Source organism: Oryzias latipes, chromosome 21 (genome assembly GCF_053564925.1).
Source record: "Oryzias latipes strain Hd-rR chromosome 21, Olatipes_Hd-rR_3.1".
NCBI classification, from domain to species: domain Eukaryota; kingdom Metazoa; phylum Chordata; class Actinopteri; order Beloniformes; family Adrianichthyidae; genus Oryzias; species Oryzias latipes.
In genome coordinates this window covers 1,881,144-1,899,093 of record NC_136257.1, presented here as the reverse complement: position 1 = coordinate 1,899,093, position 17,950 = coordinate 1,881,144, and the positions used below count along the sequence as shown (strand labels likewise).

The window sequence follows — 17,950 nt, the reverse complement described above, 5'->3', positions numbered from 1 at the left end:
ATGAAACAAACAGCTGTCAGCTCACCTGCCAGCTCCAGTTTGGCTCGGGCGTCTTTATCTTTGGCCACGATCCTGTACTCTCCTTGATCTCTAGGTCTGATCTCACAAACTTGTAGCCTGTGGATCTTTCCTTCGCTAATCATCTGGTACTTGTCCCCTTGGACAATGATCATGTTGTTTCTCATCCACTTGACTTCCACTCGGTCCTTATTGAGCTCCACTTCAAATACAACATCTGAGCCTGGAGGCTCAAACATGTCCTTCGGAGGTCTGACAATCTCCACTGGGGTCTCTGACATGGAAATGCAAGCATCACGAATATTAAAAAACATGTTGGTTATTTTTTTGGGGGGGAAAAAAGATTGGAAAGTTTACCTTCAACAAAGAGTCTTGCTCTCGACCTCCTTTCTTCCAAGCCACAGGCATATTCACATTCATCATCAGGCCTGCACACCTTAATAATCAGCCTACATGTCTTGCCATCTTTTTCCATGTGATATCTAAAATTAGAATAACAAATGAATTGTTCAGTTTATGGTCTAGCCTTGCGGTGTGTCTGTATGAAGACCAGCAGTAGAGCAGCAGTACCTGGGTCCTTCTCGGATCTCTCGTCCATTCCTGTACCATTTCACGGCAGCCTTCTCCTTGCTTAGCTTGCAAATGAACTCTGCATCTTCAAACTCTGTGATGGTCTGGTCTTTCAGCTGTGTTGAAAAGTCAGTTGGTGCCTCACTGATGATCAACTCTGCAGAGCACTTGCTCTCTCCGACAACAGCAGTGTATTCGCCCTCATCTTCCATGACACAATCCTTGATGGTCAGAGTGTGTTTGAGGCCATCGGTTCTGTATACCAAGCGTTTACTGAGCTTGACCTCCTCGCCAGCCTTCAACCACTTCACGGTCACATCGGGCCGATTGACCTTACAAACAAAGCTGATTGTCTTCTTCTCTTGAGTTTCAATGTCTTCAATGGGCTCCATGAATTTAAGTTTCTCTTCTGCAAAATCACAGGTTGACAACACAACAGGCAATCAATGACAAACTGGAGCAAACTGGACCAAGTTAAGGGGTTGTTCACACTAGGTACCTGCCACTTTGGCACTGGCGGTGCACTTGGCATGTTCTCCTCTGTGATTGGTGAGACTGATGGTGTAGCTGGCCTCATCTCCTTTCTGGGCATCTTTGATCCTCAGAGAGAAGACGTTGTCTCTCTGAGATATCATGTACTTGCTGCTCTCAAAAATGGTCTCTTCATTTTTCAGCCACTTGGCTTTTGCTCCCTCTGTGTTTGTCTCACAGTTGAAGACAATCTCACTTCCTTCTTTCACTTCTGCGTCTTTAATTGGTGTGATAATCCTCAGTTTTTCTGTAATAAAATACAAAATTAGCCCAAAGTTTACACAATTCTGACAAAACTGTAAAAAAATGCCAACTGGGAAACAGGTCTCACCTATCACCAAGAGATTAGCGGAGGCCTTAATGCTACCAATGTGGGCCACATAGTCCCCCTCATCCTTCAGACTGCAGCTTTTGACAATAAGAGCCCTCCTCTTTCCTTCACTGATGATGGCGTATTTGTCCCCAGCTTGGATCTCTTTATCCCCCACGAACCACCTCACTTCATACGTGTCTTTGGACACTGAGCAGGCAAACTCTGCCTTCTCACCCTCCACCACCTCCTGGTTTTGGGGACGAGCAATGAACTCAGCAGCGAGCTCTGAAAGGAAGAAAGACAAGAAAGCAGAGGCGAATAAGTGGAAAGTGCTGTTGCATTGTCATAACAATTTTCAACCAAAAAGTTCTGGTGCGACAAATAACTCAAGGTAAATTAAAAGTTTTTCTCATAAAAAATAAATACAAGGTTTAAGGAAAGAATAGCTATTGACTTATAAAGAACTGTCATGGAAAGGCTTTGTTTGTCTATTTGATTTGACAAATATTCAGTGCAGATTGTGTATGTGTTGTTGAATACATACTAACTTTCTTCATGCTTTGCCAAAGGTTCTGAAAATGAGGTTTTCTCCATAAAGTCAGAGACTCTGCTGCAATATGTCAAATTCCTGTTAAAGCCCATTTTGAATCTGTTGGAGTCGTTACAGATGACATGAAGCAATCATCATTTCAATATAAATCTGTACGTTCTATATTTCCCTAAAGCAGTGGCCTTGGGCTAGAGCGTCCCCCTGAGAAGGGAAGGAGTTGAGTTCAAACCCACTATGATGATGATGATGTCTGCAGCTCACTGCTCAAATGCAGAACACAGATTTCACACACCAAGATGTGTGACGGCTGATGGGACTTTAACGTTAAAACATTGTTATATTTTACAGTTTTTTACCACAATGAACCATATTATCTGTGTGTTTCGGTCAAGCTGAGTGGCTAAGATCTTACATGAAGTTACACCTGATGCTAATTGTGCTGCTTTAACAGGCTAGTACATTCTCACAAGCAGCATAGTGATCGACAGGAGCTGTTACAATCACAGACTGCAACTTCAAACTGTCAGAGGTCGGCAGGTGAGTTCACACCTGGATGGAGAAGCTGCAGTCTCAAACCATTTAACATACTTGGAACAGGACGGTCTATTAGAAAACAGTCTAGACTCTTATCTGGTAAACCCAACCAACAACAAGGTTCTGTGTCCAGGACACCATCATGGGAACCAGTGGTGGTGACAGACCGGAGCCTCTTTCCTAAAAACAATCTTTGTTCTGTTGAAAAGAATAACCCCACCCAGCAGAAAAAGCTGACCTGAAGGTAACCGTAAAACTTTCTTAATGTCTTTTACCTAAAAGGTGTAAAAGTACATCCATATGGTCATACTCAAAACAATTAAGAAGCACTCAAACAAAAGTCTCAGTTGCAGTAATGTGAGTAATTGTAATGCACTACTTTCTACCTCTGAAGTACATAGGGCTACTGACAGTTCTGTGTCATAAATACACGTAGTCCTGCCATGATGGTTGGATTGTCAAAATAAAGAGGACTTCAGACTTTAGGTTGAATGAGGTGAAGCATTTCTAGAAAAAGCTGAGCATTGTTCTGGTCTCTAACTTGACTTCCTTGTACCTACCATTGATTTTGAGCAGCGCAGACGTCCTGGCAGCCTCACTCAGCCTGCAGTTGTACTCCCCAGAATCCTCCATCTTCAGGTCGTGGATGATCAAGATCCTCTTCCGCCCTTCAACAATCTGGTCGTAGCGACCTCCCTCTGGGAGCTCCTCGTCCCCTTTGTACCAGCTAACTTCAGCATCGGCCTTTGACACTTCGCATATCATCTTCACAATGTCCGTCTCGGTTCCCTCCACATTGGACAGGTTCTTCGTAAACCTGGCAGCTTCCTCTGAGAATTCAGACAACAGCAGCATGAGTGTCACAGGAGGATGGCTCTTGTGTCGTTTTTGATCAAGTGCAACATGAAAAATGTAAAGTGAAGACACGACTATTCAGAGCGCTTTCTTCTAAACAGCATAATTGCTGAGCAGCCTCAGTCCCCATTGTTTGCACCCATCATTACTTTCTCCCGTTACTCTGGTGATGAGCTGTCAGTCTCACCAATAATCCTGTTTCTTACCGATCACAGTGAGAATGCCGGAGGTTTTGGAGGTTCTGGCATCGCATTCATACTCAGCCTCATCGTCGAACACGGACTTGTGAATTATAAGGATTCTCTGGACTCCCTTTGCAACAATCTCATACTTCTTTCCTTTCCGGATCTCACTGCCATCCTTAAACCAGGAAACCTTAAAGAAGCACAGCTCTAGTCAGTCCAGATCATGTTGACAGCTACATTGTTGAGCACCTTTCAGTTTTCACTGGCTGAGCCGTGTGGGTGTCTTAAATGGAGTGACTTTGCTCTTACCTTGGCAGACTCTCGAGATACTTCACATTCAAACTTAGCTGATTCTTTTTCTCTGACCTCCACATCCTGTAGAGGTTTTGTAAACTCCACATAAGGAGCTGCAGACACAGAGAAGACTCTTACAAAAGCTGCAGGCCAACAAAACATGACAATTCTGACATTGGCCCTTGATGCCCTGAATCCTTTCATTGGCCCCCAAAAAGGGTTTGATAAGACTGAAGCAAGCATTGAAAAAAGGTGAAAACAAACAAAAGTTAAAACGTCTTCCTTACGCGTAACCTCCAGGAAACAGGAAGTCTTAAACTCCTTAGCGTCACATGTGTACAGCTTGGCGTCATCAGGAGAGCAGTCGTGTATGACGAGGCCTCTTTTGCGGCCGTCAGCAATCAAGTCATATTTCTTGGTCTTCCGGATCTCCTGACCCTCTCTGAACCAGCGAACTTCTGCATTCTCTCTGGAAACTTCACACTCAAGTGTAGCTTTGGCCTCTTCCTCCACAGTCTGATCCTCCAGAGGCTTTGTGAACTCAACCGGAGGCTCTAAGTGCACACACCAGAAGACACCTTTAGCATCAACAACAATGAGTAGGCGTGTGCTGGGAAAGCTGTGTGGGTTGTCGTTGTGTACTTTACCTCTGACAAGAAGCTGAGCCTGAGTCTGGAAGTCTTTGGCTGTCAGTTTGACCTCACCGGCCTCCACCAGCTTCACGTCTCGCAGCGTCAGAGTGTGGACTTTACCCGCCACCCGAGTCTTCACCTGTGGAAAGAGCAGAGCGTTCTTCAAAAGTCCTACTCTGATTCACAAAAAGCTTTTGTAGCAGCTATAGGTTTTTTTTTTTCCTCCAAAGAGAGTTACGTTAAAAACATGTTAAAGTCAGACAAGATGGATTTAGCTGCAGACATGAGATTATTTCTTTTTTTAAAGCTAACAGTAACAAAAACTCTCACGGAGCACTTTCCTGTATTTTAAAGAACTACTTTCACTTGACATTGTGTGGTGATGCACTTTAAGAAGGAATGTGTGCAGATAAGATAAGGTTCCTCAACAAGCTGTGGCTATTTTCAGCAGCAGAGCACTGAGAGCAGAGGCATGACACGTGATTTGGGCTACAAAGAAGACACAAGTGATAAAAAAAATAGCTATTAGCTGTTGACTCTCTTACAAACTCAAAGTAAGTCTCGAGTTTAGCTCGTCTTAATACGTTTGTGTATCTGGCTCTTTTATATAGTAGCTAACCAGACATCTCATAACTGTCACATTTTCCAAATTAAAAGCAGAAATGCATGGATTCTAATGAATCGATAAAAAAGAGTCTAAAATAAATCACATTCTATATTTTCAATCTATTTAACAGCATGTTTTAAAAGCTGCATTATTATTCTCAGTCTGAACACAAACTACACTTTACTGTGAGTTCCAAACCAAGAAAAACGTATTTTGGTAAATTCTCTGAGGCCCTGGACAGACTGCGACCCGTCTAGGGAGTTAACCCCGCCTTAGCCCAGCAGTGGTTAGGCTCCAGCAGCCCATGACCCCGCAAGGGATAAAACGGCTTCAGAAAACAGAGGGTTTGTTTATAAAGGTGACACCGATGCTGTCAGGAGGAAGACGTGGTAGGCTGCCATAGATGGACTCACCCGATCACTGGCCTCCATCTTCTGGGCTCCCAGGAACCACTCCACCGCAATGCCGTCATAGGACAACTCGCACTCGAAGGTGGCGGTCTCCCCAGCCGTCACCGTCACGTCCTTCAGAGGACGGCTGAGCGTTATGGACCGAGCTGTCAAAGAGGAGACAGAATTCACCGGAAAATCTGCAGCAGACTTGAGTTAAAGTCCAGCCCCCCCTGCAGATAAGGTTAAGGGATGAAAATAACTGAGGGACTGGATTGGTCGGACTCTTAAACTGAGAAAAGAAAAGAAAATCCAGGTCTTCTGATGCCTGTAACCACACAAAATGATCAAATAAAACAGCATTAGCCTATGGGCTTTTTGTTTGTTTGTTTGTTTTATCAGATTTGTATTTTGGGTTCTGGAAAACTGCTTTTTAATTAACTAATGATTTGAACTGAACAGATTAGAATTAGGAATACAAATTCTCTCATGAAAATCTTTCTTTTTCATGAGGAAGAGTTAGTTTTTAAGTGAAACACATTGATGGATTTGAGTCAATATTTCTGAATTTTTTGAATCACTAATGCATTTTCTGAGATTTTCAAATCCAGTCATAGTTTTTCAACAAAAAGGGAAACAGAAGTGTGTGATGCACTGTGACAGTTATGGATCTAATATCCACAACTCTCTAAATCACTGTCTATATATAAATATATATATGTATATATATATATATATATATATAAATATATATATATATATATATATATATATATATATATATATATATATATATATATATATATATATATATATATATATATATATATATATATATATATATATATATATATATATATGTATTTGCCAAAGGATACTTTACCAAAAATTACCGTCAATTTCATATTTGAATTCCACAAATAAAATGAAGGATGTCAACATTAAATCTGGGATCTGCTAATTGCTATTAGATGCTCGCCGTAAACTTCTAAATGTCAAAAACTGAGTTCAGAAAACCCACAGCGGCCTGTGAGGCTCTTCGCTCTGGTCCTCTCCTCTGGTGTCAGACTGCATTTTGTTGCAGGCTGATAAAAACTTTCAACCCCCCTCTTTTCCCCTCCCCCTCAGCGTCAAATGAAATGGCGCCTATTCTCCGGACCACAATGTTAGGAGCGGCAGCCCACGCCGTCAACTTTCCTTTTGTTAGTTAGAAATGAGCTTCAAGTGTCACAGAATCAGGTTCACCACGGCTAAAAATGTCATTCAACCAATCAAGAAATCGTACACACGCTTATAAAAAAGTGCTGGGGGGGTCGCATATGATTGATTCTTTTGACAGGAAATTTGAACGTGGGCCACATTTGGCCCATGGGCCGGACTTTGAACATGCCGGATATAAATTATGCTCCTTTCTTTACGCTAAAAGCCACTTAAAGCTTTTTATAAACTATGAGGCACTTCAGAGGCACTTCAGGGTGAGTTAAATCCCAGCACTTCTACTCATGCTCTGTCTTTAACACATTTAAATGTTTTTTCCTTGCACTAGAACTCTATGTGACACTACCACCAAAAGCAGAAAGAGTTTTTTCTGATGATGATCAGAATTCCAGATGATCCTTAAAAAAGGATCATCTGGAATTAGAGTTGAAGACGCTCCATCTCTTATCCAAGAGACTTTCTTAATTCTGAAATGGGTAAAATAACTTCTTTTAGGCTCCATGGAGGGCGGAGCTGCACTTGATGATGATGATGATGATGATCAAGTGACCAAAACAAAGGACTCCAGGGGTTTGGTTCACACAGACCTGGGAGTCCATCAGAAGCCATGCAAAGGGTTATTAGGAGTTGTTAGAAGTCCTTCACCGTTGTAGAGGTAACAAATAATGCGGGCTGACCTTTGACCCTGAGCTGAGCATTGGATTTGGCGTTGGCTGCCGAGAAGTCCACAGTTCCAGCCATGTCCATGCGGACGTTGTAGAGTATCAGCATGTGTTTGGTTCCTTCCTCCTTGATCTCCACGTCCTGAAGAAAGTTTGGGACATTTTTAGGTGTTTTTCCTGATAAAGTCAGTCGGTCTGAGCAGCTTTGGCAGACTCACAGCGGACTGGTGCAGGGATTCCCCTTTCAGCTTCCAGTTCCCGTGGACGTCCTCCTCTGAAATCTCTGTCTCAAACTTCGCCGATTCAGTTTCTGTGACCTCGACGCTGTACAGAGGCCGAACCACTTTGATGTCCCGCTCTGAGCAGAAGGAAACCATAAACAGCCATCTTTAGAAAAAACAGCGGCCCGTCTATCAGGAGATGGATCTTCATCTTCTCCAGCCTTCTCCTTACTACTAGGACGCCTTCATTATTGTAATCCAACAACTGAAGGGTGGTGTTAGTTTATCCTGCAGGTTCTGGGCCTTAACAACAACCTTTTGCAGTCAGAGTAGGATGCTCTAGCATGTCTTACCTTCGATGTTGATGTTTGCAGTGGTCTTGTCTGAGCCACAGTCACAGGTGTAAACTCCAATGTTGGCCTTCTCTGCCTTGCGCACCGTCAGGATGCGTTTCTTGCCATCAGTGCTGATGGTAATGTTCTTGGACGGAGTGATTTCCTTCCCATCCTTAAACCATTTGACATCAGCGATGGCTTTACTCAGTTCACACACCAGCTGCACTTCATCCTTTTCCACGGCTGTGTAGTTCTGCAGCTTGGTGGTGAAATACAGGTCGCCCTCTGCACAGACAAGACGGTTCACACATGAAATTCAAATCTTCTGTCTCATTTAGAGGTCCTGACATGGAACTACTGTCAAGGTTTACAAAAGGACTTTAAAGTAGGAGTCTCTTGCTGCTATTAGTTTTTATTGGACAGGTTTATCTCTACTAAAAGTTCTCAGGGATATTGGGAATCTAAGCTATAAAACTGAGATGAATTAGACTTAGAGAGACGTTTTAAAGAGGCAAATAACTCAAATGTTTTAGAAGTGTCTCATGTGGGAACTGACCGATAACTGTCAGCATGGCTGTCGCGCTCTTATCCCCAACCTCCACTTTGATCATGGACGTGTCATCAATAGTGACTTCCTTAAAGGCCAGCGTGTGGATCTTTCCGTTGACTGACATGTGGACGACCTTGCTGGGATGCAGGCGGATGTCGTTTTTGTACCACACCACGGCGATGTTGTCGTGGGACAGCTCTAAGCTGAACTCTGCCGTTTCCCGCTCTTTAACCGTGACATCCTTGATTGGTTTGACAAACTCCAGCCGAATACCTGCAGTGGACAGATTGGAGCTCAGCGTCCACCAACCAACCAGACTTTCTAAAACGCTTTTGGGACAATATCTATTTAGCATCTTCTGCAAATAAGTGTCATCACCTTTGTCCTTTAGGTGTTGACACTGAACAGAAAGTGCCAACAACCACTCCAAAGATAAAATATCTCTACATCATTTTACATTTTTTAATCAATTTTCACTATTTTACTTTTGCTTCACTTTTTTGAAAACCAAAACTTCTATAGAACTGTGATTAAACAGGAATATGAACATTTTTTATACAGTTGTGGTGAACTTTTCAAAATGATTTTCTTTTCACCTTGGATGACGAGTTTCCCGGCCGTTCTCTTGTCCTCGGCCTCAAACATGTACTTGGCCTCGTCGTCGTAGGCGGCTGATCGGATAACCAGAGCGAATATCTTTCCCTCCTGCAAAATCTCATACTTATCGTCGCTCTGCAGTTCTTGTGAGCCCTTCAGCCAACGGAAGCTCTTAGGCACCCTGGAAACCTCCACCTCGAACTTGGCATCGTCCTTCTCGTACACTTGAACGTCACTCATTGGAGTGAGGAAGTTCAGAGGAAGTTCTGTGCCAGCATGGGGGGAGGGGGTGAAGAATGGATACCAGAGGTTCAACATTATCTTCATCTCCAGCTGAATGAAAATCTTAGGACATGGAACCGTTTTGCTGAAACGTTTTCAGTCGGCGGCAGAAATCCGTTTTTTTATTTATTGGACTTGGGTTGGAGGTTTTGGGATCAAATGTTTACTTTTAGATGTGATTTCAGGATTTAAGGAGTTTCTTGCTGAATTGAGCTATAAGAAATTAACACACATTTCATTTGAAGCTCTCCAAAAATGAATGAACGTGAGTTAATTTCACTTATAGCAGGGTCCGGGAGAATACTCGTTTCTGATTGGCTGCTGGGTGTGCATTAAAAAGTGATAACTGCACGCCCCAAAAAGAAGTTCCGGTCACCTAGCTTAAATGTTTTGTATCACTGCACTGGCTTCTTTAAAATCTGGACAAAAACAAGCGGTAAGAGGTGAACTTTCTCTCTGAACTGATGCTTTATATAACACAACATGATCATCAGCATAGATATATATATCGCTTTATATCAACGAATCTTGACTGCAGCGGTGGTGCAGCGCCTTGTCACGTTAATGTGACAAGGCGCTGCACCACGTAACAAATAGTCCGCTTTTTGTGAGAAAAGCGATCCAAATCGGAAAAAAACAAGAATTGAGGCTAAAAACTGGTTAATATTTATTTCTTTTGTAAGTGACCAAAGTATAAGTGGGTTAATGGCCTTGGAAGTGTGCGTTATCACTTTTTTAAAAAGTAAGCTCTTTAAGTTCATAATGAATGTTGCAGTGGGGCAAATAAAGAATTCAGTCAGCCTGTGGTTGTGCAAGTTCTCCCACCTAAAAAGATGAGAGGCCTGTAGATTTCATCATAGGTAAACCTCCACTAAATGAGAAAATGAATCCCTCAATCAGGCTCTTGTTTTACTGGAAAACATCTGTGCTTAGTGTGACATCATTAACAACCAATAGATCATTTTGTTTATAATTGCATTCATGTCAAACGTTTTTAGGAGGCTTTTTACTGTTGGTGTTACACAGAAATGTCCTGTTTTCACACAGTTAGTATAATACTGAAGTACTGAAGTAATCTAAGGTGATAAGTTATTTGATTTAGCTCTTAATGTTTTAATAATACTTGGTATGTTCATAAGAAAAGTTTTAAATGATTGGGACCAATCTTTCATACTTTCACAAACAGATTTGCTTAGCTCACTTAAATTCATGAAAAATAAAAATGCAAAAACAATGACCTCATTTCAACATAACAATAAGTTCTACCAGAACCCCTGCAATGATTTTATCTGGGGTTATTTGTCCTCTTTCTTTCTTTTTTTAATCATTTCTTATGTTTGAGGGGCGCTCAAAAGCTCACATTTGTTCCTCAGTGATTGTTAATAAAGTTCAATAAAAGTCCAGTATTTTAATTAATCTGACTGCAAAAATGGCAGATATAATACTATACAAATGTCCTAAAGTTGGACTTTCGATCAAAATGTGACGTATTAAACAATAATTGATGGAGTACTGCTAAGTATTTGGGCATTTTTGAGACTCTTGGGCTGGAAAACTGTGACTCTGTCCGACAGCCCCGCCCACTCAGAGAAAAGGTAAAGGTGATTTCTGCTGGTTTACCTTTGACTCTCAGGTTGGCGGAGCACTTGGCGTTGGCAGCAGCGTACGTCACCTCACCCGTCATGGAGACTTTACAGTTGTAGAGGATCAGTGTATGCTTGCCTCCCTCCTCGATGATATCAACATCCTGCCACACAGGAACAACAAGGTGACGACCTCAGAGCAACCAGACATTTAATATGCAGACGACACGACTCTTACCGCTGTAGGGCCGAGCACGTTTCCGTTCAGCTTCCACTGACCGTGGACGTCGTCCTCAGATATCTCCGCTTCAAAACGAGCCGTCTCTCCGTCAAACAGCTCCACGCCGTAAATCGGCCGGACAACTTTAACATCTCGTGCTGATTGGGTTTGAAAGTTGGACAAAAACACGTTTTTAACAAAATAAAACTGCAGCATTGGGAAAGCTTCACCTTGACATGTGTCAAATTATCCACAACACAAACTATTCTGAGAGTAGGTAAAAGTTATAAAGATCTTAAAGTGTCAGAGCTGTTGTTCCTTCATTTCAATAAAGAAAGATCAGGTGTGCTTCTGGTCATCGCTGGTGCTTTGGGCTGCTGACAGATTCGCTGTCATGACGTCATTTCAGTCACTCACAAGCTAACTGCTTGGTCCGAAAACTAATCTGGTCACATTTTCCAGCCAGTCCCTTAGTTTTACCTCCATTTTTTCTTTACTATTGTCCGTTTCCACGATCTTACTCTTCTCCACTCTGGTGCCCGTCACTTTCATGACCACCATCAGTGTCTGGGCTCTATGCTCTGTTTATCTGAAGTTCTTCAACTGAGACAAGCTCATCTGTTCGTGTTCTAATCCCAAACCTACTTTAATTGTTGGAATGCATTTAATACATTTAATATCTTATTAATGAAAGAACTCCTGCTTTTATTTGTCTAGGATCTGTTCTTCTTGAGAAGGATTCACCCTGAGCAGAACGAAATGGCTCATGTTCTACTGATCTTCCACAAGCAGCACTTTGCTTTACTTGAATTAAGTCATTAGATCTAGTATAGCAATATCATTAAAGAATGGAGTTGTGGGAAAAGATGTGACTGCTGAGAGCATTTGAATGTTCAAGAGTCGGTGTTAGACCTATAGGTTGATCACCATCACATTGCAGAGATCTGCAAAAGCAGAAACTTGCAGAGCAGAACACCATCTGCTGAGCTTCTCTGTTCAATCCCACACAAAGCCAACATGAGGTTTCTCCTCAGCCTTTTTTCAGGGCTGAAAACAGTGTGGTGAACTGACAGGACAGAGATGACAGACCGTCCTGCACTCGTCTCTGCCAGCAGTGGACAGATGACGTGAAGACTTGTCTTTTTCAAACACGGGGACAATAAGAGGGACTTTAAATGATAAAGTCTCACACCTCCGTGTCTTCCATTTGTTCTCTGCTGTGACTGGAGCTGGATTCCCAGAACTGTCAGAACCCAAACTTGGGAACCATTTGGTGGTTTAATCCTGAGTTATTTGTTTTAACTCATTTAATTTTGGACTCCATTCAGTTATTCATTTTTCTTTGATCATTTTGAGAGAGAAGCTTACACCTTACATGCAGTCCTGGGTATAGAGCAGGCTCATTAGCTGCTATTTCATCGTGTTTACCTTCCACGGTGATGTTGGCTGACGTCTTGTCCGTGCCACAGTCACATTCATAACAGCCTTGGTTGCTCTGCGACACTTTCTTCAGAACCAGAGACCTGCTGGTGCCCTCTGACCTTATGGCCACCGTCTTGGAGGCAATCAGTTCCTTTTTGTCGTGGTACCACATGACGGGGACGTCTTTGCTGAGTTCGCACTGCAATGTCAGTTCTTCCTTTTCGGTGGCAGTGTAATCCTGCAGCTTCACCACAAAGACAGCGTCGCCCTCTGGAGCAGGACAACATTCAGGAGTCAGTCATTTTCAGGAATCCTCCATCCAGCTTCTCTCACTGTTGGGTTTTACTCTAAAGCACCGTTTCTCAGAACTCGAGCACAAATCAGACCTTTTTGTAAGTCTAAGTTTTTATAGCATTTTGAGCTAATTTCTATTCATCTTTGCAAAAGTACAATTCAAATTTAAAAAAACAAGCTTTAAAATAAAAACATTTTCCAAAAGTAACAACCAATAAACATGCAACTCTTAAAAGAAAGAGTGGGAGAAAGACGATGGGAACAGCAGTGTTACCTATGACGGTCAGTTTGGCTGTGGAGTAAAATCCTTTGGCCTCTGCCTTTATCTGGCAGGTGTCATCTAGAGACAATGACCTCATTTCTAGAGTGTGCCTCCTTCCTTCCGTATAGGTGAGAACCGTTCGACTCACATGGAGTTTGACCTCGTTTCGGTACCAAACGACCGGCACGTTCTCATGACTCAGCTCCAGATCAAAGCGAACAGTGTTACCTTCCTTCACCGTTTGGTCCTGAAGTGACTGAACGAAACTGAGCCTCATGCCTGGAATACAGCAATCAGTGCACACAACAGTTCATTGCCGAGACCAACTTTAAAGCCAAAAGGCAGACAGGTGCAGAGAGAGCAGAAGCCTGGGGGGGGTTCTGTTTGCCACTTACCTTCCACCCTCAGCTGGGCTGTGGATCTTTGCCCCAAAACCTCTATTGTGTACTCAGCTTCATCTTCAAATGCACAGCTGTTGATGACCAGCATGTGTTTCTGTCCATCATCTATTATTTCATACTTAGGACTTGGGGTGACAACCTCTACCCCCTTGAACCACATGACCTTTGGAACCTCCTTGGTGACTGTGCATTCAAACTTAGCCTGTTTCTTCTCAGGCACAGAAACGTCCTTCAACACCTCAACAAAGCCCATTTCGATTTCTGTTAGGTGCGAATAATTGGTTAATCATTTTCCTACGCATATGCTAATGGGAGTGTCCACTTAAAAAACAGGAATCGTGCAGCAATCGCCAAGACAAGCAAAGGCAGGGTCTCGCACCAGAAGCAGGCAAACTGGGCGCAGCTTTCTGGTGACATCTTCCTACCTTTGACGGTGAGCATGGCACTGGTGACAGCATTCAGAGCTTGATACGACACTTCCCCGGCCTGGTCCAGCTGCACGTTCTTTAGGGTGAGGAAACGTTTTCTTTCCTGAGCTTTGATGTCACACGTCTGCAGAACAAAGTCCAAATAAAGATTTGTCTTACTTGGGCTTCCTGTTGCTATTTGTCTTTTTTACACATAAAAGGCGTTTTTGACTCAAATTTTACGGTGAATATTCAAAAATCTTACTGGAGATCTTGTCAGAACTTGGCCTCTCAGTTTCCATTCCCCAACAACATCCTCCTCAGATATTTCAGTTTCAAACTTGGCCTCTTCCTTCTCAACAACCTCCACACTGGAAAGCGGTTTCAGGATCTCAGCCTCACGTTCTGAAAGAGCAGAATGAGTCAAAAATTCAGAGAAAAATACTTCTTGGTGGTACTAACTTGATTATTTATGAGCCCTACCTCCAAGCGTGAGTTTGGCGGTGTATTTACGATCTTCAACCTCTATGGTGTAGTCTGCTACATCATCAGGCTGGCAGTTATTGATAGTGAGAGCCACATCTTTTCCGTCTTTTTTGATCTCTACTTTGTCAGAAGGAGTGAGCTCGTTTTCTCCTTTAAACCATTTCCAGTTGGGAGTGTCTTTGAACAGCTCACATTTGAACGTGGCTTTAGCCTTTGGCTTCACATGCTGATCCCTCAGAGGCTTCACAAGCCAGTCTTTGATGATCTCTGCAGGGGGGAACACTCAGGTTAAAGACTTGTATATGCATGGCAGAAGAACACCCATCTATGTCTGAGAGGTTCAATCAAAACAAACTGAAGGGTGCTTCTATGTCGATGGTTTCCTGGTGAAATGAAGGCCGGTCTTTCTGAGGGACTGAGTTACTGATAGACTGTGTTTTTGACTGCTTACCAATTACTTTCACATCGGTTGTTGTCTTGACATCTTCCTGGCCGTCCACCTCGCAGGTATATTTCCCAGCATCCTCCTCTGTGGAGTTCTGGATTGTCACAGCGTGCTGCATGCCAATTATGTTAATGGCCACTTTTCCAGCCTTTTTCTTAAGGAGTTCACCGTTACGCTTCCAGATGACATCTCTCTCTTTGTTCAGCTCGCAGGTCAGGTACATTGGCTGACCCTTCATGCATGACGTCTCTGGTTCCAGTTCTTTTACCCATTTCACTGGCAGCTCTATGCAAATAGACACACTCTGTTAGGACAATAGCATTTGCAGCACAAAACAAGTGAATAGTAATTACTGATTCCTTACGGTGACATGGTTCACCTAAGTTTTATACGTTTAAGACATCCAACTTGTGTCGTTTGTAAAAACTTCAAGTTAGACAAAAGTTGTGGTTTACCTTCAACTATTAGCTTGGCAGTGCACGATATCTCTTTGCCAGCATTCTTGGCCACACAGGTATATTCACCAGTGTCCGAAAGCTGGACATCAATGATGTTCAACTTGCGATCTTTGCCGTCAGATGTAAATTTGTGCTTGGGACTTTCACGCAAGTTGGTGCCATCTTTCATCCAGGAAGTGATGGCGGTGGAAGGAGACACCTCACACTCAAACACAGCAGAAGAGCCTATAGACTCAGCCTCCTGCAACACGATGTCTTTAAGCTTCTTGGTGAACTTCAGAGGCACAGGTTTCAATGCAAACTTAATTGGCTCCTCTGGCGGTGAAGGGCCTTTTCCACCCGGCCTTTGGCCCCGTCCCCTGCCACCATCTCCAGGAGATGGAGTTTGCCTCGCTGCAACATCAGACAAAGATAACTCGTACAACTGGTAGTCGAGTGAGAAAAGAAACTGGAATGACACACATCTGTTTCACATATAAAGTAACCCATTTTGGGGGTCAGAAGATAACAGTGCATTGGAACGAGTCAATGTTCAGAATTCTGCCCAATGACTCGTTATAAGTAGAATTTAGTAAAGATTTAAAAACAACAAGAATAACACCACCAACACAAACATTAATAACAAACCCCACAGACCAGATTAAGATGGCAAGATATGCCTGCTGCCAATAAACAAGCGATGTCATTTAACAGCCCAAGCGTCTGGAATCGATGCCCTCTGCAAAGGCTAAGGCATACCTTAACCACTGTACCACAGCTTTAAATGGGATGCTTATCAAGCTATGGAAATGTTGGGTCAACATGTGCTTGAATTAGCAGTTTTCAGTGTTACAACAGAAATCTGGCCTGAGCCTTGTTGGGCTCTAGCAAGAAAGGCGCGTTCATGATAGGTACATTCTTTGCTGTGACAGGTGTCCATCCTCAATGAAACAAAAGATTTCATGCATTTTCTGTGTTAACTCAATCTTCCCTCTGAACAGTCACTTCTAATGTGATATCAGGACTACAGCCTACTGGATGTGCATGTTTCTAATCTTTAGCAGGAAGCTGAATATTTTAAGCCTAGAGACTGGGAACAGACACACAAACTCCAAAAATAAAGAACTCAACTGGGACTTGAACCAACAACCCCCCGCTGTAAAGGAAGCAGATTTTACCACCATATTGCCTCAGCCCCGCTTTAAAGAACAACATGTTTGACATTCACATTCAGTCTTCATGCTTACAGAGAATTCACAGACATGTACATACCTGACAGATTTAGTCGCTCGGTCAAAATGAAACGTACAAACTGACGGAAGTTAGATGACTAAAGGTTCCAACAGCAGAAAGCGTTTGTGTAAAGCAGCATAAGTTTGTGTTGGAAAGCAGGCCAACAACACGCATGCAAATCAAGAACAGACCGGTTTAAGATGTTTCAAGTGTCACTTTACACAGATTCTGTCTTATGTTAGTGAATCCTCACCGCCAAATCCTCTGCCTCTGCCTTTTGGCGGCTCTTCTGAAGGCTTTCCCTCTGGATAAGAGACAACAGAAGGACTTTTAAGGTTGTGGTACAGCTCTGTGGGCAAAGACGGGTTCTGCCAGCAGAAGAACTTTGGTCAAGAGACACCTTATTCCACAAATACAAGAGATACACCATGTTTAACCATATTAACAACAAGGATGAAGATGATGGTGAAGATGAAGATGATGAAGATGATGATAATGATGCAATACAAGGGTCGACAATGATTCAACAACCAGGTAGACTGATGACAATGACAGAATGATTCAAGACTTGAAAACAACCAAATGGGTGACAAACATACATATGAGCCCAAAAGAAACAAGATGATCCAAGGATTACAAACTGGTGAGACAGGGATTAGATGGGTCGTCTGAGATGGGATGAGCAGACTCCAAAGGCAAAAGGTTCCAGATTCAGCATATCCCGAGCTCACCTCTTTTTGGACCAGGCATGCCGGGGGTTTGGATGACCCCATCCTCACTTTCCCCTTCCCAATCCTCTGAGGGAACCAGGTCCCAGCCCCACACCTCTTCTTCCTCACACTCTTGCTCCTCACCCTTTAGCTTGTCCACTTCCTCCTCTGGCTGAGTCAACACTCGGCTTATCTCCACTGCTTTTGGGGAAACCTCTGTGGCCACAGAGATCTTCTGGAGACCTGGAGCTTCCTCTCCTTGGAACTTCATAGAAACATTGCCGAGTGAAGCAGACTTGGGTGAAGCAGACTTGGGTGAAGCAGATTTAGGTGAAGCAGACTTGGGTGAAGCAGATTTAGGTGAAGCAGACTTGGGTGAAGCAGACTTGGGTGAAGCAGACTTGGGTGAAGCAGATTTAGGTGAAGCAGACTTGGGTGAAGCAGACTTGGAAAGCCCTTCAACACGTTTTGGCTCCACCCTCTCATCAGTGGGGACATGATCCAAGTCTTTTGGCTGATACTTATTAAAAGTAGAAGATTTGAGTTTCTCTTGCTCAACATTTTCCAGCTTCTCAAAAGTATTAGTCTCTGATTTTTGGAAATCTCCATTTGAGTCTTTTTCTGTGGTCGTGTCTTTCTGTCTTGAAGGACGGGCTGTAGGGTCTGGAACCTTAGTGCCTACTGTTCTCAGAGATGTGTCTTCCTCT

The 17,950-nt window shown here is 43.1% G+C and overlaps 1 protein-coding gene across 1 annotated transcript in view; it reads right to left on the bottom strand.

Moving 5' to 3' along the window:
• Positions 1–17,950, bottom strand: part of LOC101159719 (titin) — a 171,804-nt gene that overhangs the window by 89,667 nt on the left and 64,187 nt on the right. Inside the window, exons 76-102 of the mRNA XM_078939058.1 lie at positions 16,787–16,837; positions 15,319–15,714; positions 14,870–15,148; positions 14,416–14,685; positions 14,198–14,337; positions 13,951–14,077; positions 13,520–13,786; positions 13,137–13,403; positions 12,575–12,838; positions 11,165–11,304; positions 10,964–11,090; positions 9,061–9,327; positions 8,471–8,737; positions 7,933–8,199; positions 7,577–7,716; positions 7,374–7,500; positions 5,503–5,645; positions 4,498–4,621; positions 4,138–4,404; positions 3,866–3,963; positions 3,578–3,746; positions 3,077–3,346; positions 1,451–1,717; positions 1,088–1,366; positions 589–997; positions 376–500; positions 26–292 (exon numbers count right to left, since the gene is read on the bottom strand). Of these exons, the coding sequence (XP_078795184.1) occupies positions 26–292; positions 376–500; positions 589–997; positions 1,088–1,366; positions 1,451–1,717; positions 3,077–3,346; positions 3,578–3,746; positions 3,866–3,963; positions 4,138–4,404; positions 4,498–4,621; positions 5,503–5,645; positions 7,374–7,500; positions 7,577–7,716; positions 7,933–8,199; positions 8,471–8,737; positions 9,061–9,327; positions 10,964–11,090; positions 11,165–11,304; positions 12,575–12,838; positions 13,137–13,403; positions 13,520–13,786; positions 13,951–14,077; positions 14,198–14,337; positions 14,416–14,685; positions 14,870–15,148; positions 15,319–15,714; positions 16,787–16,837 (5,814 nt within the window). The remainder of the gene's footprint in view (positions 1–25; positions 293–375; positions 501–588; positions 998–1,087; positions 1,367–1,450; positions 1,718–3,076; positions 3,347–3,577; positions 3,747–3,865; positions 3,964–4,137; positions 4,405–4,497; positions 4,622–5,502; positions 5,646–7,373; positions 7,501–7,576; positions 7,717–7,932; positions 8,200–8,470; positions 8,738–9,060; positions 9,328–10,963; positions 11,091–11,164; positions 11,305–12,574; positions 12,839–13,136; positions 13,404–13,519; positions 13,787–13,950; positions 14,078–14,197; positions 14,338–14,415; positions 14,686–14,869; positions 15,149–15,318; positions 15,715–16,786; positions 16,838–17,950) is intronic.